Source organism: Balaenoptera musculus, chromosome 8 (genome assembly GCF_009873245.2).
Source record: "Balaenoptera musculus isolate JJ_BM4_2016_0621 chromosome 8, mBalMus1.pri.v3, whole genome shotgun sequence".
In the NCBI taxonomy this organism is placed as follows: domain Eukaryota; kingdom Metazoa; phylum Chordata; class Mammalia; order Artiodactyla; family Balaenopteridae; genus Balaenoptera; species Balaenoptera musculus.
The window spans coordinates 65,285,730-65,310,139 of record NC_045792.1 but is presented as its reverse complement, the minus strand read 5'-3'; the positions used below and the strand labels follow the sequence as shown (position 1 = coordinate 65,310,139).

General features: G+C 35.5%; 1 protein-coding gene across 3 annotated transcripts in view; it reads right to left on the bottom strand.

Moving 5' to 3' along the window:
- The window catches only part of USP47 (ubiquitin specific peptidase 47), a 124,496-nt gene that overhangs the window by 24,164 nt on the left and 75,922 nt on the right, over positions 1–24,410 (bottom strand). For all 3 annotated transcript variants that reach the window (XM_036862651.1, XM_036862650.1, XM_036862652.1), the window contains 7 exons: positions 8,538–8,633; positions 8,303–8,455; positions 5,454–5,621; positions 3,527–3,658; positions 3,007–3,083; positions 2,361–2,416; positions 216–328 (listed from right to left, as the gene is read on the bottom strand). In XM_036862651.1, coding sequence (XP_036718546.1) covers positions 216–328; positions 2,361–2,416; positions 3,007–3,083; positions 3,527–3,658; positions 5,454–5,621; positions 8,303–8,455; positions 8,538–8,633 — 795 coding nt within the window. The remainder of the gene's footprint in view (positions 1–215; positions 329–2,360; positions 2,417–3,006; positions 3,084–3,526; positions 3,659–5,453; positions 5,622–8,302; positions 8,456–8,537; positions 8,634–24,410) is intronic.

Below are 24,410 nucleotides of genomic sequence, written 5' to 3'. Positions count from 1 at the left end.
CCCCCAACCACTGCGCCACCAGGGAAGCCCATGCTACTGGTTTTTTATGCATAAAATGAAATCACTTTACCTCAGTAATATAGTTGGTTACACTGTTTAATGATCATGATGGCATAACTATCTACAGAATCAACCCAATGAGTCAGTGATGAGAACTGCAGTTAAGCAAAGTTCAATAGCACTTTTTAATTAAAAGTAAAATTAGGAAATCTAACCTTGCATGTATTGCGCTCAATTTCTCGTTGCCTCTTTTCTTGTTCTTCCAATTCTCTCTCTCTCTGCACCAAATTTTTAATATGTTCTGGATATTCATCTACTTCTAGAAATTCTATTAATAGTAAAAACAGGGTAAAACAGTGCCACTGAGATTGAGCTTCCTTTATTTAATTTTGTTCTACTATGTTCCCAGAGTATACACTTCTACTACAGCTGTTATCAAAATATATCTCAATTACATCAATCTTTCAACTTGCAACATGAGCTTCTTCCAGGCAAGGGTGAAGAGGTAGTTGATAATGACACATGGTTAGGTCTCAAAAAAGCCATATCTTTATCTGTATACCTCTTGGCTCCAGACAACTCTGGTATGTAAATTAAGATTTTTAGAATGAAAAAGCCTCCCTTAAACTTGAAAATAAAAGCACTTCTGATTTCAAATAGTGCTATCACCATCAAATTGTGTAACCCTGGGCAAGTTTACTTCTCCAGACCTTGGTTTCTTCAGCTTATTAACAGCACCTTACCACATAGAGTTATTACCTGGGATATAAGGAAATGTAATAAATACTGTTGATGCTCTACTATTACAAATGGTATTTATTTGTTTATTATTATTCACTAATATGATTATCTTTCCTTTGTTCTCAAAGTAGTCTTTTAGCTGCCTTCTAATCAAAGAACTTCATATGTAACTCAAAGTATTCGAAGTGACAGTATGAGACTATAACACTGCTTAATAAAGCCAATGATTGTTAGGCATTAAACAGGGAGAACAATTTACATTTAAAAAAATCATGCCTCTGTGGAAGGTAAGAATCCACTGTTTACAGAAATGAGCTCTAATTTTAAAAATATTCCATATCATATATACAGTGCCCCCTGGTGCTTCATCAGAAAACTAGAGGATAAAGATAAAACGGGGATAAAACGGGGAACGGATAAAAGAAAGCTGAGTTACTGCACTACATGAAATATCTGGAATGCTGGGTGCCACAGAGGATACACAAACTATAAACCTGGCTCTGCCTCCAGGTAGCTATGACCTTGGACAAATTACTCTTTAGGGTATAGTTTCATTATGTGTAAAGTAAGAATGAATACTTCTACTCTGAAATCTCTGTTCTGAAATGACTTATTATAATTTCCTTTTTTCTTTCCTATAATTACACAGTAAATTATTGAACAGCCTCTATATGACAGACCCTGGATTATATCATTGGTGAAAAGATAAATAAGTCCTAAGCCTTGCACCAACTGAATTCACAGTCTGATGAGAGTTTACGAAAATGTAAACAAAAACATTTGACTGCTTTAAATAGATTTACTCATAGTATAGTAGTTTCTAAACAAAGGAAATATATTGAAATCAAAGACAATGATTATATTAATTGTGAAAAGAATATGAGCAAACACATCACCTGTGTATATATCGTATGTACACACACACACACGCTTTACACACCTATGTGCAAATACTGTCTCTGTCACGATCAGAGTTAGCAAGAAAACACAGGAACTGTAATTTTTTAAAGTAGCAGTTACGAAAGGAAAAAAGAAAGGCAAATCCACACGCTTTGTATACAGGATTATTTTTAGGATTCTTAATAAAATTAAAATCTAATAAAGGATGCATACTCGACTCATAAAACTTTACTTGCTTTTTAAGCAAATAAGCAAAGATGTTTAACTCTAGTACGATACTAAATGCTTAAAATTTTATCTCATTTAATTTTTTATAATAATCCTATAAAATACGACAATTATTCCCATTTTACATGTGTGGAAAGTAAGTCTTAGAAAAGTTAAATAACTTGTTCTGGGACAGGCAGATGGTGAGTTATGCCTGCTACACAGATCTGGAGACTATCATCACTGCACCAAACTACATATAATACAATCTTACTGCAAATAAATATCCAACGTACACAATACAGAGTAAGTTTTGTCTCTTAGTGTATTAAAAAACAGTTCAACTTTTTTCCAGTTGGTATTATCTCATAACAGTCTTTATAATTAATTCTTCCACACATAAAAAAATTTAATTGTCCTATCATTTAAAAGTAGTTATTTGGGTTTATAAAACTTGCAAAAAAACTGGTTTATAACACAGACTAAAATCAAGTAACTATATGTCAACATACTTGCATTTCTTGCTGGGTCCTTCAGTCTATATATCAGCATATATGCATTTGTGGAGCTAGTAAAATATAAAAAAGATTAATAGGGACAAAAAGTAGATTGTAAAGATTGCATTTCTAGCATCAAATATTTATTTTAAATAGTAGTATTTTGTTGTTTCAAACAATTAGAAAATCATGTAGCTGTTCTTGTACAGGTTCAGATTTAAACATTCTTGAAAAAAAAGGAGACTACTTTGCTTTTACTGACATATGTATGAGAAAATCCCGTGTCTTTTCTTGGTAACGTAGTAAAATCTTCAAAAAACCTTTGTCCTAGAATGAGTACTACAGGTAAGTCAGGAGTCAGCAAATTTTTTCTGGAAAAGGGCCAGATAGTAAAAGCCATAGGCTTTGTGAGCTATTCTGTGTGTGCTAAAATTACTTAACTCTGCTGCTGTGTGGGAAAAGATCAACATACAATATTTAAACAAATGAGTATGATGGTGTTCCAATAAAACTTTATTTCCAAAAATTGAAGGCAGGCTGAATTTGGCCCATAGGTTATAGTTTGTTGACCCTTGGGTTAAATCCTTTTAGTGATAAAAAAATGTTGAAAAGCTGTAATTAATTCTAATTTATAAACAGTAAAAATTAGGAAGTTATTTACCTTGCAAAAGCACTGGAGTAATATCCTCTGCTTCCTGAAGATCCACCATGTGTTTTCTTAATGTCCTCTTGTGTTATCTAAAAAGTTGTTACATTACTTACTTTTTTGGTAAGATCTATAACACCATTATCTTTATGTCAATATGTAACCCAAGTTTTAACCTCAGAGTTAAATGGACCACACAGATACCAGTTCACAAAATGTAATCATAATCAGTGGCTACTAAAGGCCAATCTTTTCTAGTGCTCTTAAATAGATAGCCGGTGTGAAGGCTCAGGGCAAGAAGAAAACTGGGAGTCTAGCTCTGCAAACACTCAGCAAGCCCAAAATAAAACGAAACAAAGAAACAAAGGAAATTTACTGAAAACAAAAACAAAAGAATGACATCTGGTATGTGTTAATAATTTGGTATGCTTCAACTGGACAGAGTCTCACATTTTTAATAAACCCTGCTGTTGATGAGAAACATCCCTACTCCTGTCTTTCAGAATAATAATCTTAAAAAAAAATCCCTCCTTACCCTGCTGACATGTTGATCATTGAAGCTGTACCACTGCTCATCATTGAATGACTTTATACAAGCATAGTAATGACCACCAGCAGCACTCCCTGAATGAACCATAACCGAGAAGAGCTCATAGATCAAAGAATTCTAAAGAAAAGAATAAAAGTAACTCAGCACAGAGGAAAAACACAAAACCCTAATTTGTATATTTCCTATTCTCTACTAAAACACAGCAAAGTAACATGTTAGTTGTCCTGTGTATTTATGGCAAGTCAACTTTTCTCTAAGATCATTAAAATGGTAATTCACCACATCATTTTATATACCACAAGTTTCATTCAGTGTATTCCTTCACATTTTAATCATGCTATAACCTCTAGAACAATGCATAACTGAAATACAAATTTATATATTTATGTAAAAAGAAAATAATAGTCTGAAATTTTAGGAGGTGTTAAACACGAGACCATTCTGATATGCACATCAAAATCAATAAATCCCAAATAACATTTTTTAAAATCCAAATAAGATTCCACTTCCTTTATAAAAAGAGCTAAGGTATATAATTATTTTGAACATCTTCTAATGTATTTATGTAATATCTGTGATACAGTGATCTATTGATTTGATATCTCTCAGGTATGCAAAGCTGGTTCAACATTAGAAAAATCAACCTATGTAAACCAGGCTAAAGAAGAAAAGTTACATGATCTTACCAATTGAACCCAGAAACAACATTTGACAAAATCCAAACCCATTCATGATAAAGACTCTCAACAAACTAGGAAGAGAGGAACCTCCTCAAATTGATAAAGAACATCTATAAAAAACCTAGACCCAATACCATACTTAATGGCAAGAGACCGAATACTTTCCTCCTGAGATTGGGAATAAGGCAAGAGCGTCCTCTCTCACCACTCCTATTCAACCTTGTATGGGAAATCCTATCCACTGGAACAAGATAAGGAAAACAAAAAAAAAGATAGGCATAATTGTCTATGTAGAAAAACAGGTTGGGGGTTGGATTTAGGTCTTGGGCCACAGTTTTCCAACTCTTGTTTGAAGGCAATGTTCTTTACACTAAGTTATAATGTATCCACTACATTATTCATCACATAGCAATCCACACCTCATGTGTCTGCCCTGAAAGAAACAGATAATTTTAAAAGGTAAAGGGTAGTGGTAATGGTGGTGAGAATAATGGTCTTGATCTAAAAACAGATTTATGCAAGTGAAACTCCATTCTTAAATGCCTAAAAAAACCCTATATTTAATACGACTCTGTCAGACTTGAGCTAGTGATCAGTCTTCACACTGGTGATTAATTATTCACACCATGCTCAAGACATCTGATCTGTAATTCTCCCCTCAATAAAGCAAATTATACAAATGTGAAAGAAATGGTTTGATAAAATCTTAAAAATCACTGACCTAGTAACAAAAAAATTCTATCCAGTCTTGTAGTTTCCAAATGATAATCCATGGAATTGTATCATTTTTTGAAGTCCCTTAAGGGCTGTCATAGGGGAGGGGAGGAAAACTGAGGGGTCCCCTACCTAAAAAAGATTAGTTCTCTTATTGTTTCAGAAAGGGTCCCATAGCCATAATTTTTTAAATTAACAGATCTAGTCTAATGCTTTCATTCTGCTATATGAGAAAACTCTGATATTAGAGGCTTGCTGCTACTTTAAAGGCAAAATGAAGTGTTTCCTCACTACTAGGCACCCTTTCCACACCACCACTCAGCTTGCTTCAGAGGTACAGTTCAGCCTCTCAGAAATTAATGCTCCCACCTGTGAGTAGTTTTTTCTAAAGTTTAATTATGACCACATGTATGCATAAAAATAGTAGCAATTAAACTTCTTTTAAAGAGAATTATATAGCAGCTCAGAGATTACCTTACTCTCTCTTTCAACTAAAAACCACAAATTACAAAAAGTACCTTTTCAAGTCCAGGTTTTGGAATCTTTTCAGTTCCACTATTGCTTTCAAGGCAGATCCCTTCATCAACACCATCATCATTGGAGAAATCATTACTCATTTGATCACTGTGACAACTGCCTTCATTTTCTGCTCCACTGTCAGTGCAACTTTCAGTCTGAGGAGATTTCTTAATAAAACATAATTATCTTACAATTATAAGCTAAATTAAGGGAAAATATAAACCTTTCAATCTATATGCTGCTTTTCCCACATAATTTACGATGCTATTGTTAATAAAAATACTTATTCTACTTTAAGCAAATTTATTTTCTCTTAAAAAGAGAGACCTTAAATAAAATTAAACAAAAGTGTATTTTAAAAGCATTTCTATTAACAACCTTAAAATTCTAATACAACAAATTAGTGATTCAGAATTGTATTAAACCCCATTTATGTTTACAGCTGCAAAGTAACAATATGAAATTACCATTTCTTTCATCAAAAACCATAAAAGCAGAGAACTTAAGCTCCAAAACGAGCTTCTGTTGTTCTCAAATCCCAAAAGAATATCATCTCCGGGCTTCCCTGGTGGCGTAGTGGTAGAGAGTCTGCCTGCCAATGCAGGGGACATGGGTTCGAGCCCTGGTCGGGGAGGATCCCACATGCCGCGAAGCGACTAGGCCCATGAGCCACAATTGCTGAGCCTGCGCGTCTGGAGCCTGTGCTCCACAACAAGAGAGGCCACGATAGTGAGAAGGCCCGCGCACCGCGATGAAGAGTGGCCCCCACTTGCCGCAACTAGAGAAAGCCCTCGCACAGAAACGAAGACCCAACACAGCCATAAATAAATAAATAAATAAATAAATATTAAAAAAAAAGAATATCATCTCCGTTCTTGAACAAAAAGTTCAATTCAGTTTATCACTATGCTAGGTATTACAGACAATTAGAAAGAAAAACAAGACACTGTATCTATCCTCAAGAACTTTACACTCCAGTTAAGGAGGTGGAAATGTAACAACAGTAAATAATACTTTTCCATGCTTTTATGATTTTTAAATCTCTTTCAGACAAATTTAATTTAAAGAATTCTTCCTAGAAATCCTCAAACAACTCTTTCCTCCCTTTTCCTTTAATATTTTATTTTATTTTTAAAATTTATTTATTTTTGGCTGTGTTGGGTCTTCATTGCTGCGTGCAGGCTTTCTCTAGTTGCGGTGAGCGCGGGCTACTTTTCGTTGAGGTGCGCAGGCTTCTCTCTTGTTGCAGAGCATGGGCTCTAGGCCTGTGGGCTTCAGTAGTTGTGGCACGTGGGCTCAGTAGTAGTGGCGCACAGGCTTAGTTGCTCCGTGGCATGTGGGATCAATCTTCCCGGATCAGGGCTTGAACCTGTGTCCCCTGCATTGGCAGGCAGATTCTTAACCACTGCGCCACCAGGGAAGCCCCTCCTTTAATATTTTAAATACATAGTTTGAAAATTCTTCTCTAAGATGTAGGCACTTGATATGTTTAAGGCATTGCCTAGAAGTTCTTGAATTAACCAAGCAATATGTAGTAAGTACCAACTTCTTGCCAAGAATTTTGCTGTAAGAACTGCACCTAACACATAGTCTTCATCCCTCAAGAAAGTATGGTTCAAGGAAAAATGGAGGTGAAAAGCAACTTGAGAATTCTACACAAAGTCCAAAGAGATCATCCCTGAAACTCCTTTTAACTAAGCCAGAACATCTTCTCTTCTTCCAAGAAATGGACCTAGAACTTCCTAAAAGTTCTGGTCAAACTTTGTATCTCACTTTTCTTCCCTTGGAAAAGACTTCCCTTTACAAGAAATACATTAGGAATATACAGAAGACCCATCTAATACTCATCTCTGAGTAGGAATCTCCTTTGAAAGTTTGGTATACTTTGGACAGACTTCCTAGCTTAAGCACAAGTGTTTGAGATATTATTTCAAATTAAACCTTTCAGAGACTGTTACCTGGTCACAGGTACCATTCAATGAACATTTACTTTATCTAAGGCAATCTCATCTTATGAAAGCTATGAAAAGCAATTATCATCCTTACTTTACAGACAAGGAAAGTAAGGCTCAGAAAACATTTGCCACTTAGTACTTAAGAGCATAAATAAAACTTGAGAATGTTTAAAATTATTTTTAAGCCTCTGGGAAAAGGCATTTTTAACTATTGTGATGAATTCCAATCAGAAAAAAATACTTCATGGCAGTTTTGAGAATAAGAAAGATTTATCACTCTGTAACAACTATGTTAAGTGATTGTAAATATTGCCAATAATTAAATCAGAAGAGTTTCCAAGAGAACAGAGTGGGACATTATGAATCTTTTACTGGATAAGGATAGAGGAACCAGAGAATTGGGGGAGGTCAATGAGTGGAAGAAACTAATGAGCTTTATGTGTGCCCTCAAAGTTCCATTCTCAAACTATATTTAAATAGTTTTAAATTTTTTATTTTAAAAGTTTTAATTAAAAAAGAAACAGAAAAATATCTTTATTACCTAGCTTTCTAACCTAGACAATTTAAGAGCTGGTAAACCTTAAGGGAGAATAACCCAGCAACCTTAATGCTTGAAAAAGACACTAAGACAAAACAAGAAATTATGGCCATACTACCCAGTTTGCTCGTTCATTCAATATATCTGTTCTGTGTTTATCATGTGCCAGAAACACAAGTGCAGCCCATCTCTAGACTGGTACGTTTCAATAACTAAGAAAGTTATGAAACATAAGATTATCACTCAAATTAAAGAAATAATTCCAGAATTTAATATCCTTTTTGTCTTTTCAAAGAATATCACAAGTTACTCTGATCAAAGAAGAATATCTGAAGTATAATTTATAAGTATTTACCTCATCTTCAACATCAATAAATGTACTCATGTCTAGTTCCTCGGGAAATGTCATCCGATCATTCAATTTAATCCTGTGCATGGTTGTATAATCAAAATCAAACCTTTTCAGTTGTAAGGTCAGCAGATAAGGGAAATGCAAAAACCGAAGACCCTAAAAAAAAAAGTGGGGGGAATCTATTGAATATTGAATATTATCTCAGATAATTAAGTATTAATTTCTAAATGGCATCTACCTTTCGTGCATCACACTTCTTCTTACAACGTTCACAAAAATATTGATTTGGGCCATCCAGGATCTCTGGCTGAATAAATGCATGCAATGCTTCCTCCTAGTTAGAAAAAAAAATTGTTTTATAATTATTGTAAAATATTATAATGTTAATGACAAAGCCCTGAATATAAAAACACTGCAATTACCAAAATACTTATATGTAGAACAGCAAGAAAATTAGGAATTCAAAATGCAAAAAGGGGGAAAAAAAAGTATCAACAGCAAAATGATGTTATCATTATAAAAACTGAGCAAAAAATTACTTTATTTCATTCTGTATGAGCTCTGCGTTTCCTAGTGTTGCACATCAGTTAGTCATTTCTACCTAATTTTCATAGACTTTACGTTGTGATTTTTGGTTAAATAATCTAATAGAAATCCTCAGTCTTTAGATTAAAAAGTAATTCCACACTTCTTAGAAAAGCAGTTGCATGTGTCACTGCATCCTTCTTGTAAAAGGAGACAATTTTAAACTGCACAGTTAATAACCCAGCACTCTGAAGAATTTACACTATCTGTACATTAAAAAATCTAATAATTATCCTTAACCCCTACATTTAGGGTCAGTCAGTAAGCTACCACTGCATTAATTATGAAGACTGAAAAACTGAAAACCACTGTGCAACCTTCTCACTGCTTGTCAGCTACTGCTCCATTTGAAAATGTATGAGAGATGCTGGATTGTTCACCTAGTGGAACCATGTGGTTCTCTTTTCTCCATACAGCTTTAAGACAGAAGTAAGAAACTAGTATGAATATTGTTGAAGAATCAGTAGGCATAAAATTTTTATTTTAATTTTTCATCATTGATTTTTCACAATTAAGAAATTTTAGTTAATACAACATATAAGATTGGATTGCACAATTTCATTTGATGTCATCTCTTTTCCTCAGACATGGTCTAAGTAGAACTACTGACAACATTTATTACATATAAAGAAAAAGAAGTGGAATCATTAAGACAAAATATCTTCAAAAAATTTTTGATACAGAACAAGTTGTTCCTCAAAAGATAAGGGAGCTTGATCTAGCAAAATGGACTTAGCTGTAAAACAGCTAGCAAAGCATATAAAAACTACTATCCACATATTGCTTGGTATAGCTCATTTTGGAATAAGATAAAAAATATGAAAAAATATACAAAATGCTTCTAACTTCATCCATCTCCTATTTGGTCCTCAGAACTCAAGAAGAACCAATGGGGTGGGGGAGGGGGACCAAGTAGCTGGTTTTTCTCCACATAATCAAGCGTTTTACAGGAGGTCATAGGAAAGGACACATTTAGAAAACGATTTTTTTGGGATTTTTTTCCCCATATTTTAAGTACGAAAAAGGCAAACTCTTTAAAAACATAAGAGAGGTAAAAGCTTTAAGAGCAATCACATCTATAGCTTAACACAGACTGATACCAAATCAGCTGAGCTTTCCAAATGGATTACTGAACTGTTAAAACAATATCTTAAAAAAGCAGGGGGAGGGTAAAAGGAGAGAGTGAGAACATTATGTAACTCAAATTCTACTTTACTAAACTAAGCTATATGTATGTATTGATCTCTGGCTTATAGTTCACAGCCAGAGCTACCTTTTTTTTTTTTTCTTCTTTTAAACCTAGAGAAAAGTTTAAAGAAAATTCCCTTAAACGTTTTACTTAGACTCACCAACTTTTAACATTTTGCTACCTTGCTTTATCATTCTCCCACCCACACACACATTATGTGTTTTTCCGAACCACTTGAGAGTAGGTTCATACGTGCTTTTCCTCTTAATACTTCAATGTGACTTTTTAAGAAAAAACATATTCTTACATAAACAGAAGAGTTATCAAACTCAGGAAAATTTAATATTGGTTAAGTACTTTTGTCAGTCCATATTCCAATTCTGTCAATTATCCTAATAATGTCCTTTATAGTATTTCTCCCCATCCAGTACAGAATCAAATCCAGGAAAACAGATTGCATTTGGCTGTCTGCCTCTTCAGATTCATTTTGTCGGGTACAGTTTCAAAGCCTTTCTTTCATAACATTAACAACTTTGAAGAGGCCAGTTATTTTATAAAAATGTTCTGCAATTTGGGTTTGTCTGATGTTCCTTACAGTTAGATTCAGGTTATGCATTCCTTACTAGACTAATGTAAGTAAGTAATGATGTGTTCTTCTAAGGGTATCACAGTCAAAGGGCAAGATATCCCTAACATCCTTACTGGTGATGTTAACTTCAATCACCTGGTCAAGGTGTTGCCCAGTTTTTTCACTATGTGGTTATTATTTTTTTCCTCTTGCAGCTAATAAGCAATTTGTAAGGAGACACTTGGAGACCATACAAAAATACTATGCCTTAAAGAACTTTCCACCTTAGTTTAGCATCCACTATTGGATTCTTGTTTAAACCAAATTTTAGTATGTTTGTTTCATAAGCCAACTTGAAAATCTTTTACCTTTAATAGGCAATTTAAGCCCATCCATATTTAATATGACTGACGTTTTGTTTCATCTCAGTCACTACTGTATATTTTAATTACTCTATTAAGTAATACTGTTTCTTTTTCTACATGGTGTGTTTTTCTTTGCTACTTTTTACATTTTCTTTTGGTATTTAGGAAGGTTAGTAATTTTTTTCTAGTGCATTTATACGTACTTTTGTTAGTACCCTTAATCCTTCCTTTTCCTTACTTAAGCTTTTAGTGTCTGGTTGGCTGATTTTAAATGGTATCCTTGATCTCCCACCTATTTAACAGTCTATGATCTCATTCTACTTTCCCTTCTCACTCTCTTTTCCTTTTTTAAGAATGGTATTCTCTGTACGTTGTTTAACATGTAACATTTCATACTTTCTTCTTTCCATGTCCCCACCCTTGTTTTATTTAGTCCTTAATTCTACAATTTAGTATATTAAATGCTCACGGTCCTTTTGCTAAAGCTTCCCCAGTGGTCTCTTGGGTGGATGGAGATCATCCTCCAACAAACTCCTCAAGAAGGCTTATGGATACAATGGTCAATGAGTTCCTCAATATTCAAAAGTTGATTTTCTATTGCCATAATAATTGAAGAAAAACTTGGCTGGATAGCAAATCCTTGGCCTGTACTTTTCCTTGATTTTCCTGAAATTGCCATTCTATTGCCATGATTTGCATGTTGCTCTTCAAAAGTATGATGCCAGCCCAATTTGTCTTTCAAGTTTAGCAGTTTACTAAAATATGTCTCAGTTGATCATTCCAGGTCCATTTTTCCAGGTACAGTGGTGGGTCCTTCAAAAGGTAGATTTAAATTTCCCCTATTCCCAGAAAGTTTTCCTGGATTATAGTTTATAAGTTTTGTTCTACTGAGTTATTTTTATTCTTCACAGATTCCAATTATGTTGGACCTCCTTTGCCAGCCTTTCCTTTCCATCATTTGCTCTGAGATCCTAATTTTTACTTCTTTATCTCATTTTCATTCTATGTTCTTCCTTAGATTTTCATTCCATTCTATTTTCTCTTGAGCATTTTATAATTAATTCTTCATTTCTAACGTAGTCTTGTCTTTTCTTTAATCTCCTTCCTGAGTTTGATCAGCTTGCATTGCATTTCTTGTTTGTTTGGTTTTTTCTTTAATCCATTTCTCTCCTTAAATTTTTGGATACCAAGTTCTGTTTTGCTTGCTTGAGAATACTTTATTTAGTCTAGAGTACTGTGTTACAGTATGCTACTTTGTGGTTATTTTTCTAAGGTTTTGAGGTTGTGTGTGTATAGATTTTCATCAGCTGAAATGATTTAATACATATTTTCTGTTTTCTTCCAACAGTGGTGCTGTGTAAGTTTGATTTTTCCCCTACTCATTTTGTGGACAGCATTCTTTAGTTTGTGAGTACCTTCTGTCAACTTAGGGAAGTGTAATTTCTTGAATGGGTAATGGGGAAAAAGAGGTTGGTGTCCTCTTTCATTTTGCAGAACCCTTTTTCTTTTTCTTCTTGTTTTCTCCTCACTGCTAGGACTCAGTGGCATCACCCCTTCTCTGCTTATCTCCTTCTCTAGAAGCAAAATTCCTCCAAGGCTGCCACTTCCTAATCCTACACACTCTAAAACTCCTTCCTGGTAGCTGGTACTATAAACTACCAAGTCCCAGTCTGTGTTCACTATTTTGGCACATACTGTTGTACTTTCTCTTTTTGAGGGTGATTCTGTCTTCATTTTGTTTAAGTTTTTCAGTCCCCTCTCTTCTGTTTCATAATCTCTAAAGCATCCCACTTCATACTCTCCACATATACAGACTTGCAGCAGCAGTGGAAGCTCTGCTGGAACTTGATAATTTTGCTACTTTCAGGTAATTTGAAGTTCATGTTATTGTCTCCTAGCAATCCAGAAAGTATGGGTTAGTTGGGTTTCATTTGTGTTCCTTCTAGCCTATGGTTTTGGGAGGATATGTGGAGATATGGAGATTGAAGTAGCCACCATTTTCCTTTAGATTCAGAAACCAGTTAAAGCTATATTAATAATTTTCTTTAGCTCCTTATTCATTTTTTAAAAAGTTGACCCCAGAATAATTATAAATAAAATTATTCAGTTATAAAAATTAGCTTCAATTCATCCATTCATTCAACAAATAAATTATGTAAATCATGGGCTAATGTGGTTACATACATTTGTCTTCACTTAATGTGATGTACAAGATAACTAAAAATCGTGCCAAACTATATTTTAGATACCAAAAAATAAGTTATGGATCATAAAAATGGAAAATATTATACACATTATGCCATTATTAATACACACAAAAAAACTATACTGCTTACCATGAGCTGTCCTCTTGAGTATGTTATTCTTGTGTCATGTTTCCAAACTAGCTTTGGGTTGACTGTGATTGTTTTTCATCATTCCAGAGTGAAAATAATAGTTTTATTTTCTAGAGCTTACACCTCCTTATATATTATACAAAGTGTAATTGTGCAGAGTTTTTTAGACCCTGATTTCCAGCATTCAGAATAGAACATAGAGAATTCTTACATCCTTAGTTCTCTGAATAAGAAATACAGAAAATCTAGGTACAGTGCAATCAAAAGATAGAACCAAGGAATGGTATATAAATCCTCTCACTTATTTTTACTCTTAACTTATATATAAAATTCTTTCTCCATCATTCAACGTCTACTTCAGCTTGAATGAAGAAATGGTTGCTAAAATATAATACTTTATTTTTCAGACTGAACTACTGAAGATAAATTAGAACCACTACTGATAACTATTTTCTAACTGATTTTGACATACTTAGCAATTCTGTGCTATTGAAATAGTTACATGTCTTCCTTACAGATAGTCAACTATCTTCCCCAGAATATATAGTTTTCTCTTTTAAACTAGGAAAAGAACTCTACTTTTACTTAAGCCATCTACTTTTAATTGCAATTTTTGTGATAACTGAAGATTCACATACAATTATAAGAAATAATACAGAGCCCCCTGTACACTTTGCCATTCCTCCATTTGATAACATTTTGCAAAACTATAGTATAATACCACAATCAGGATACTGACATTGATATAACCCACCAATCTTATTCCAATTTTCTCAGTTTCAGTGTACTCATTTGTCTATGTGTGTGTATTAAGTTCTTTACAATTTTATTACCTGTATAGGCTTATATATCCACCACCATAGTTAAGAGACTGAACAGTTCCTACACCACAAGGATCCCTCATGTTGTCTTTTTATAGTAACCACCTACCCATCCTTCCCCTGGCGCCAACTAATCTACAAGCTCTAGCAATAATTAGTCCATCTCCCAGTTCTAAAATTTTGTTTTATCAAGAATGTTATATAAATGGAACCATATGTAACCTTTTGAGATTGGTTTTTGTCACTCAGCATAATTCCCTGGAGATTCATGCAAGTTTCTGTGTGTATCGGTAGTTTGTCCCTTTTTATTGCTAAGTAGTAGTCTATGGTTTGTTTGTACCACAGTTTGTTAAACCATTTACTTGTTGAAGGACATCTGGGCTGATTCCAGTTATAGAATATTAAAAATAAAGACATTATGAATATTTGATAACTTTTCATTTCTCTGGGATAAATAACCAAGAGTACAATTGCTGGAGGTTACGATAATTTCATGTTTAGTTTTATGAGAAACTGCCTGTAACTTTTCACATTCCCACCAAAAACATATGAGTGATCCAGTTCCTCCACACTGTTGTCAGCTTTTGGTGCTGCCGTTAGTTTTTATTCTAGCCATTCTGTTGGTAGAGAGTGTTATCTTCATTATGGTTTGAATTTGCATTTCCCTAGTGATGCTGAACATCTGTTCCTGTATTTATTTGATATCTGCATATCCTCTTATATGAAATGTTGTTTATGTCTTTTGCCAACTGTCTAAATGGACTGTTATCATTTTTTACTATAGTGTTTTGAGACATCTTTATGTATTCTAGATACGAGTCCTCTGTCAGATATGGGGTTTCCAAATATGTTCTCCCAGTCTGTAGCTTCTCTTACCTTCATCACATGGGCTTTCAAAGAGCAAATGTTTTTAAAATTTTGTTGAGATACAACTTGTCAATTTTTCCCTTTGTGGATTTTACTTTTTGGTATCAAGTCTAAGAATTCATTGCTTAACCCTTTTTCTAGAGGATTTTTTCCTGTGTTTTTTTTCTAAAAGTTTGTAACTTTACATTTTGTTTAAGTCTATGATCCATTTTGAGTTAATTTTTTTTACAAGCTGTGAGGTCTAAGAAAAGGTTCATTTTTGTATATATGAATTCCTAATGGTTTTAACATCATTTGTTTAAAAGATCATCCTTGCTGAATTGAATTGCACTGTGCAATTCTAAAAAAATCAGCTGGGCATGTTTATGTGGATCTAGTTCTGGGTTTCCTATTATGTTCCACTGATCCATTTGTCTATTCCTCCAATACCATACAGCCTTGATTACTGTAGCTATATAATAAATCTTGAGATCAAGTAGACTGATTTCTCCTACTTTATTCTTTTTCCAAAATTCCCTTAGCTATTCTAGCTATTTTTTTTAGAATGAGCTTGAAAAATCTTCTCAGATTTTGAAAGGAATTTCATTAAAATTATACAATTTGGGGGAGAATCCACATCTTTACCATGTGAATATTCCAATCAATGAGGACAGTATGTCTCTCCCTTTATTTAAATATTCTTTTCAGAATTTATAGTTCGCAGCACATAGGTCCAGTACATATTTTGTTAGATTTACACCTAAGGGTTTTTTTGCCCCACAACTATAAATGGTATTGTATTTCTAATTTCACTTTCCACATTTCTTTGCTAGTATTTTTGAAATACAATTTATTTTTGTATGTTTATCTTATATCCTGCTACCTATTAAACTCACTTATTAGTTCTAGGGTTTTGTTTTGGTAAATGTCTTCAGGTTTTCTATACAAAAAAATTATGTTGTTTAAAAAAGGTGGGGGAGCAGGTAGATTGGTTCAGGATGGCAGAGTAGAAGGACGTGTGCTCACTCCCTCTTGAGAGAGCACTGGAATCACAAATAACTGCTGGACATTCATTGACAGGAAGATACTGGAACTCACAAAAAAAGATACCCCACAAGCAAAGACAGAGGCGAACCTGCAATGAGACAGTAGTAAGGGCGTAATCATAATCAAATCATATCCCATAACCACGGGTGAGTAACTCACAAACTGCAGAACAATTATACCACAAAAGTCCACCCACTGGAATGAAGGTGCTGAGCCCCACAACAGGCATCCCAACCTGGGGGTCTGGCAATGGGAGGAGGAATTCCCAGAGAATAAGACTTTGAAGGCTAGGGGGATTTGATTGCAGGACTTCGACAAGACTGGGGGTAAAAGAGACTCCACACTTGGAGAGCACACACATAGTGTGCACATCAGGACCCGGGGAAAGGAACAGTGACCCCATAGGAGACTGAATCAGACCTACCTGCTAGTGTTGGAGGGTCTCCTGCAGAGGCAGGCGGGGTGGCTATGGCTCACTGCGGGGACAAGGACACTGGCAGAAGAAGTTCTGGGAAGTACTCCTTGGCATGAGTCCTCACGGAGTCCACCATTAGCCCCACCAAAGAGCCTGTAGGCTCCAGTGCTGGGTCACCTCAGGCCCAACAACCAACAGGGAGGGAACTCAGCCCCACCCATCAGCAGACAAGCAGATTAAAGTTTTACTGAGCTCTGCCCACCAGAACAACACCCAGCTATACCCACCAACAGACCCTCCCATCAGGAAGCTTGCACAAGCATCTTAGATAGCCTCATCAACCAGAGGGCAAACAGCAGAAGCAAGAAGAACTGCAATCCTGCAGCCACTGGAATGAAAACCACATTCACAGATAGACAAGATGAAAAGGCAGAGGCTACGCACCAGATGAAAGAACAAGATAAAACCCCAGAAAAACAACTAAAAGAAGCGGAGATAGGCAACCTTCCAGAAAAAGAATTCAGAATAATGATAGTGAAGATGATGCAGGACCATGGAAAAAGAATGTAGGCAAAGATCGAGAAGGTGCAAGAAATGGTTAACAAAGACATAGAAGAATTAAAGAACAAACACCTAGAAGAATTAAAGAACAAACAAACAGAGATGAACAATACAAGAACTGAAATGAAAAATACACTACAAGGAATCAATAGCAGAATAACAGAGGCAGAAGAACGGATAAGTGACCTGGAAGACACAATGGTGGAATTCACTTCCATGGAACAGAATAAAGAAAAAAGAATGAAAAGAAATGAAGAGAGCCTAAGAGACCCCTGGGACAACATTAAATGCAAAAACATTCGCATTATAGGGGTCCCAGAAGGAGAAGAGAGAGAGAAAGGACCCGAGAAAATATCTGAAGAGATTATAGTTGAAAACTTCCCTAACATGGGAAAGGAAATAGCCACCCAAGTCCAGGAAGCGCAGAGACTCCCATACAGGATAAACCCAAGGAGAAACACACGGAGACACACAGTAATCAAATTGGCAAAAATTAAACACAGAGAAAAATTATTGACAGTAGCAGGGAAAAACGACAAATAACATACAAGGGAACTCCTATAAGGTTAACAGCTGATTTCTCAGCAGAAACTCTACAAGCCAGAAGGGAGTGGCACAATATGTTTAAAGTGATGAAAGGGAAGAACCTACAACCAAGATTACTCTACCCAGCAAGGATCTCATTCAGATTTGACGGAGAAATCAAAAGCTTTACAGACAAGCAAAAGCTAAGAGAATTCAGCACCACCAAACTAGCTCTACAACAAATGCTAAAGGAACTTCTCTAAGTGGGAAACACAAGAGAAGAAAAGGACCTACAAACACAAACCCATAAAAATTAAGAAAATGGTCATAGGAACATACATATCGATAATTACCTTAAACGTGAATGGATTAAATGCCCCAACCAGAAGACATAGGCTCGCTGAATGGATACAAAAACAAGACCCATATATATGCTGTCTACAAGAGACCCACTTCAGACCTAGGGACATATACAGACTGAAAGTGAGGGGATGGAAAAAAGATATTCCGTGCAAATGGAAATCAAAAGAAACCTGGAGTAGCAATCCTCATATATGATAAAATAGACTTTAAAATAAAGAATGTTACAAGAGACAAGGAAAGACACTACATAATGATCAAGGGATCAGTCCAAGAAGAAGATATAACAATTATAAATATATATGAACCCAATATAGCAGCACCTCAATACATAAGGCAACTGCTAACAGCTCTAAAAGAGGAAATCGACAGTAACACAATAATAGTGGGGGACTTTAACACCTCACTTACACCAACGGACAGATCATCCAGACAGAAAATTAATAAGGAAACACAAGTTTTAAATGACACAATAGACCAGATAGATTTGATATTTATAGGACATTCCATCCAATAACAGCAGCTTACACTTTCTTCTCAAGTGCACATGGAACATTCTCCAGGATAGATCACAACTTGGGTCACAAATCAAGCCTTGGTAAATTTAAGAAAATTGAACTCGGGCTTCTCTGGTGGTGCAGTGGTTAAGAATCCACCTGCCAATGCCGGGAACACAGGTTCGAGCCCTGGTCCGGGAAGATCCCACATGCCGCGGAGCATCTAAGCCCGTGTGCCACAACTACTGAGCCTGCGCTGTAGAGCCAACGAGCCACAACTACCGAGACTGCGTGCCACAGCTACTGAAGCTTGCATGCCTAGAGCCCATGCTCCGCAGCAAGAGAAGCAACTGCAGTGAGAGGCCTGCGCACTGCAACGAAGAGTAGCCCCCGCTCACTGCAAATAGAGAAAGCCCGTGCACAGCAACGAAGACCCAATGCAGCCAAAAATAAGTAAATAATAAATAAATAAATAAAATTTAAAAAAAAAGAAAATTGAAATCATATCAAGCATCTTTTCTGACCACTACGCTATAAGATTAGAAATCAATTACAGGGAAAAGAACGTTAAAAACACAAACACACGGAGGCTAAACAATACGTTTCTAAATAACCAAGAAATCACTGAAGACATCAAAGAGGAAATCAAAAAATACCTAGAGACAAATGACAATGAAAACACGATGATCCAAAATCTATGGGTTGCAGCAAAAGCAGTTCTAAGAGGGAATTTCAGAGCAATATAATCCTACCTCAAGAAACAAGAAAAATCTCAAATAAACAATCTAACCTTACACCTAATCGAAGTAGAGAAAGAAGAACAAACAAAACCCAAAGTCAGTAGAAGGAAAGAAATCATAAAGATCAGAGCAGAAATAAATGAAATAGAAACCAAAAAATCAATAGCAAAGATCAATAAAACTAAAAGCTGGTAATTTGAGAAGATAAACAAAATTGATAAACCTTTAGCCACACTCATCAAGAAAAGGAGGGAGAGGACTGAAATCAATAAAATTAGAAATGAGAAAGGGGAAGTTACAACAGACACCGCAGAAATACAAAGCATCCTAAGAGACTACTATAAGCAACTCTATGCCAATACAATGGACAAATTCTTAGAAAGGTGTAACTTTCCAAGAAAGAACCAGGAAGAAACAAAAATATGAACAGACCAATCACAAGGAATTAAATTGACACTGTGATTAAAAATCTTGCAACAAACAAAAGTCCAGGACCAGATGGCTTCACGGGTGAATTCTATCAAACATTTAGAGAAGAGCTAACACCCATCCTTCTCAAACTCTTCCAAAAAATTGCAGAGGAAGGACCACTCCCAAACTCATTCTATGAGGCCACCATCACCCTGATACCAAAACCAGACAAAGATACTACAAAAAAAGAAAATTACAGACCAATATCACTGATGAATATAGATGCAAAAATCCTCAACAAAATACTAGCAAACAGAATCCAACAGCACATTAAAAGGATCATAGACCATGATCAAGTGGGATTTATCCCAGGGATGCAAGGATTCTTCAGTATATACAAATCAATCAATGTGATACACCATATGAACAAATAGAAGAATAAAAACCAGATGATCATCTCAATAGATGCAGAAAAAGCTTTTGAAAAAATTCAACACCCATTGATGATAAAAACTCTCCAGAAAGTGGGCATAGAGGGAACCTACCTCAACATCATAAAGGCCATATATGACAAACCCACAGCAAACATCATTCTCAATGGTGAGAAACTGAAAGCATTTCCTCTAAGATCAGGAACAAAATAAGGATGTCCACTCTCACCATTATTATTCAACATAGCTTTAGAAGTCCTAGCCACGGCAATCAGGGAAGAAAAAGAAATAAAAGGAATACAAATTGGAAAAGAAGAAGTAAAACTGTCACTGTTTGCAGATGACATGATACTATATATAGAAAATCCTAAAGATGCCACCGGAAAACTACCAGAACTAATCAATGAATTTGGTAAGGTTGCAGGATACAAAATTAATGCACAGAAATCGCTGGCATTCCTATACACCAACAATGAAAAATCAGAAAGAGAAATAAAGGAAACAATCCCACGTACCACTGTAACAAAAAGAATAAAATACCTAGGAATAAACCTACCAAGGGAGGTAAAAGCCCTGTACTCAGAAAACTATAAGATGCTGATGAAAGAAATCAAAGATGACACAAACAGATAGAGAGATATACCATGTTCTTGGATTGGAAGAATCAATACTGTGAAAATGACTATACTACCGAAACCAATCTACAGATTCAATGCAATCCCTATCAAATTACCAATGGCGTTTTTTACAGAACTAGAACAAAAAATCTTAAAGTTTGTATGAAGACGCAATAGACCCCGAAAAGCAATCTTGAGGGAAAAAAACGGAGCTGGAGGAATCAGACTCCCTGACTTCAGACTATACTACAAAGCTACAGAAATCAAGACAATATGGTACTGGCACAAAACCAGAAATATAGATCAATGGAACAGGCTAGAAAGCCCAGAGATAAACCCACACAACTATGGTCAACTAATCTACGACAAAGGAGGCAAGGATATACAATGGAAAAAACACAGTGTCTTCAGTAAGTGGTGCTGGGAAAACTGGACAGCTACATGTAAAGGAATGAAATTAGAACACTCCCTGACACCATACACAAAAATAAACTCAAAATAGATTAAAGACCTAAATGTAAGACTGGATACTATAAAACTCTTAGAGGAAAACATACGAAGAACACTCTTTGACGTAAATCACAGCAAGATCTTTTTTGACCCATCTCCTAGAATAATGGAAGCAAAAACAAAAATAAACAAATGGGACCTAATGAAACTTAAAAGTTTTTGCACAGCAAAGGAAACTACAAACAAGATGAAAAGACAACCCTCAGAATGGGAGAAAATATTTGCAAATGAATCAATGGACAAAGGATTAACCTCCAAAATATATAAATAGCTCATGTAGCTCAATATCAAAAAAACAAACAACCCAATCCAAAAATGGGCAGAAGACCCAAGTAGACATTTCTCCAAAGAAGACATACAGATGGCCACAAGGCACATGAAAAGCTCCTCAACATCACTAATTATTAGAGAAATGCACATCAAAACTACAATGAGTTATCACCTCACACTAGTTAGAATGGGCATCATCAGAAAATCTGCAAACAACAAATGCTGGAGAGGGTGTGGAGAAAAGGGCACCCTCTTGCACAGTTGGTGGGAATGTAAATTGATACAGCCACTGTGAAGAACAGTAGGGAGGTTCCTTAAAAAATTAAAAATAGAATTACCAAATGATGCAGCAATTCCACTACTGGGCATATACCCAGAGAAAACCATAATTCAAAAAGACACATGCACCCCAATGTTCAATAGCCAGGTCATGGAAGCAACCTAAATGCCCATCGACAGACAAATGGATAAAGAAGATGTGGTATGTATATACAATGGAATATTACTCACCCATAAAAAGGAATGAAATTGGGTCATTTGTAGAGACTGTCATACAGACTGAAGTAAATCAAAAAGAGAAAAACAAATATCGTATATGAATGCATATATGTGGATCTAGAAAAATGGTACAGATGAACCGGTTTGCAAGGCAGAAATAGAGGCACAGATGTAGAGAACAAACGTATGGATACCAAGGGGGTAAAGCAGGCTCGGGGGGATGGTGGTGGTGATGGTGGGATGAACTGGGAGATTTGGATTGAGCTATATACTCTTAATATATATAAAATAGATAACTGATAACAACCTGCTGTATAAAAAGTAAATAAATAAAATAAAATTCAAAAATAAAAATAAATAAAAAGGAGGGGAAACAATTTTATTTCTTCCTTTCATTGGTATGCCTTTTATTTCCTCTTCTTGCCTTACTGTACTGGCTATGACTTCCAGTACTGAACTGAGTAAGAGTGACAGCAGACATCCTTGCCTAGATAACCTTGATGTTTTAGGGAGAAAACATTCTGTCTTTCACCATGAAATACGATGGTAGCTCTAGGTTTCTGAATATGTTCTTTACCAGGTTGAGAAAATTATCCTCTATTACTAGTTTTCAGAGAGTTTTTTTTTATCATAAGCGGATATTGAGGTTTGTCAAGTACTTTTTCTAAGTCAATTGATATGATCATGTGAATTTTCTTCTTTTCTGTCAATATGGTAGATTACAGTCATTGATTTTTTACATACTGACAGGCTTGAATCCCTGGAATGAACTCTACTTCGACATGGTATATAATTCTCCTTATATATTGCTTAATTCTATTTGCTAATAATTTGACAAGGATTTTCCCATCTATATGCATTAAGAATACTGGTTTGCCAGAGATAAACCCATGCATATATGGTCACCTTATCTTTGACAAAGGAGGCAAGAATATACAATGGAGAAAAGACAGCCTCTTCAATAAGTGGTGCTGAGAAAACTGGATAGCTACATGTAAAAGAACGAAATTAGAACACTTCCTAACACCATACTAAAAAACCCTCAAAATGGATTAAAGACCTAAATGTAAGGCAAGACACTATAAAACTCTTAGAGGAAAATATAGGCAGAATGCTCTATGACATAAATCACAGCAAGACCCATTTTGACCCACCACCTAGAGAAATGGAAATAAAATTAAAAATAAACAAATGGGAGCTAATGAAACTTAAAACCTTTTGCACAGCAAAGGAAACCATAAACAAGACGAAAAGACAACCCTCAGAATGGGAGAAAATACTTCCAAACGAAGCAACTGACAAAGGATTATCCTCTGAAATATAAAAGCAGCTTATACAGCTCAATATCAGAAAAACAAACAACCCAATCCAAAAATGGGCAGAAGACATGAATAGACATTTCTCCTAAGTAGACATATAGATTGCCAACAAGCAAATGAGAGGATGCTCAACATCACTAATCATTAGAGAAATGCAAATCAAAACCACAACGAGGTATCACCTCACACAGGTCAGAATGGCCATCATCAAAAAATACAGAAACAATAATGCTGGAGAGGGTGTGGAGAAAAGGGAACCCTCTTCCACTGTTGGTGGGAATGTAAATTGATATAGCCACTATGGAGAACAGTATGGAGGTTCCTTAAAAACCTAAAAATAGAACTACCATACGACCCAGCAATCCCACTACTGGGCATATACCCTGAGAAAACCATAATTCAAAAAGAGTCATGTACCACAGTGTTCATTGCAGCACTATTTACAATAACCAGGACATGGAAGCAACCTAAGTGTCCATCGACAGATGAATGGATAAAGAAGATGTGGCACATATATACAATGGAATATTACTCAGCCATAAAAAGAAACGAAATTGAGTTATTTTTAGTGAGGTGGATGGACCTAGAGTCTGTCATACAGAGTGAAGTAAGTCAGAAAGAGAAAAACAAATATCATATGCTAACATATATATGGAATCTAAAAAAAAAAAAATAGTTCTGAAGAATCTAGGGGCAGGACAGGAATAAAGACACAGACGTACAGAATGGGCTTGAGGACATGGGTAGGGGGAAGGGTAAGCTGGGACAAAGTGAACGAGTGGCACTGACATATATACAGTACCAAATGTAAAACAGATGGCTAGTGGGAAGCAGCCGCATAGCACAGGGAGATCAGCTCTGTGCTGTGACCACCTAGAGGGGTGGGATAGGGAGGGTGGGAGGGAGATGCAAGAGGGAGGGGATATGAGGATATATGTATACATATAGATGATTCACTTTGTTGTACAGCAAAAACTAACACAACATTGTAAATCAATTATACTCCAATAAAGATATAGGTGTGTGTGTGTGTGTGTGTGTGTGTGTGTGTGTGTGTGTGTGTGTGTGTGTATTATAAAGAATAGTGGCTTGGTCATAGTTTTTTGGTGTTTTGTTTTGTTTTTTGTTGTTGTTACTGTTGTAGTTTTAACTGTCTTTGTCTGGTTTAGTATGAGGATAAGACTAGCTTCATAAAATACA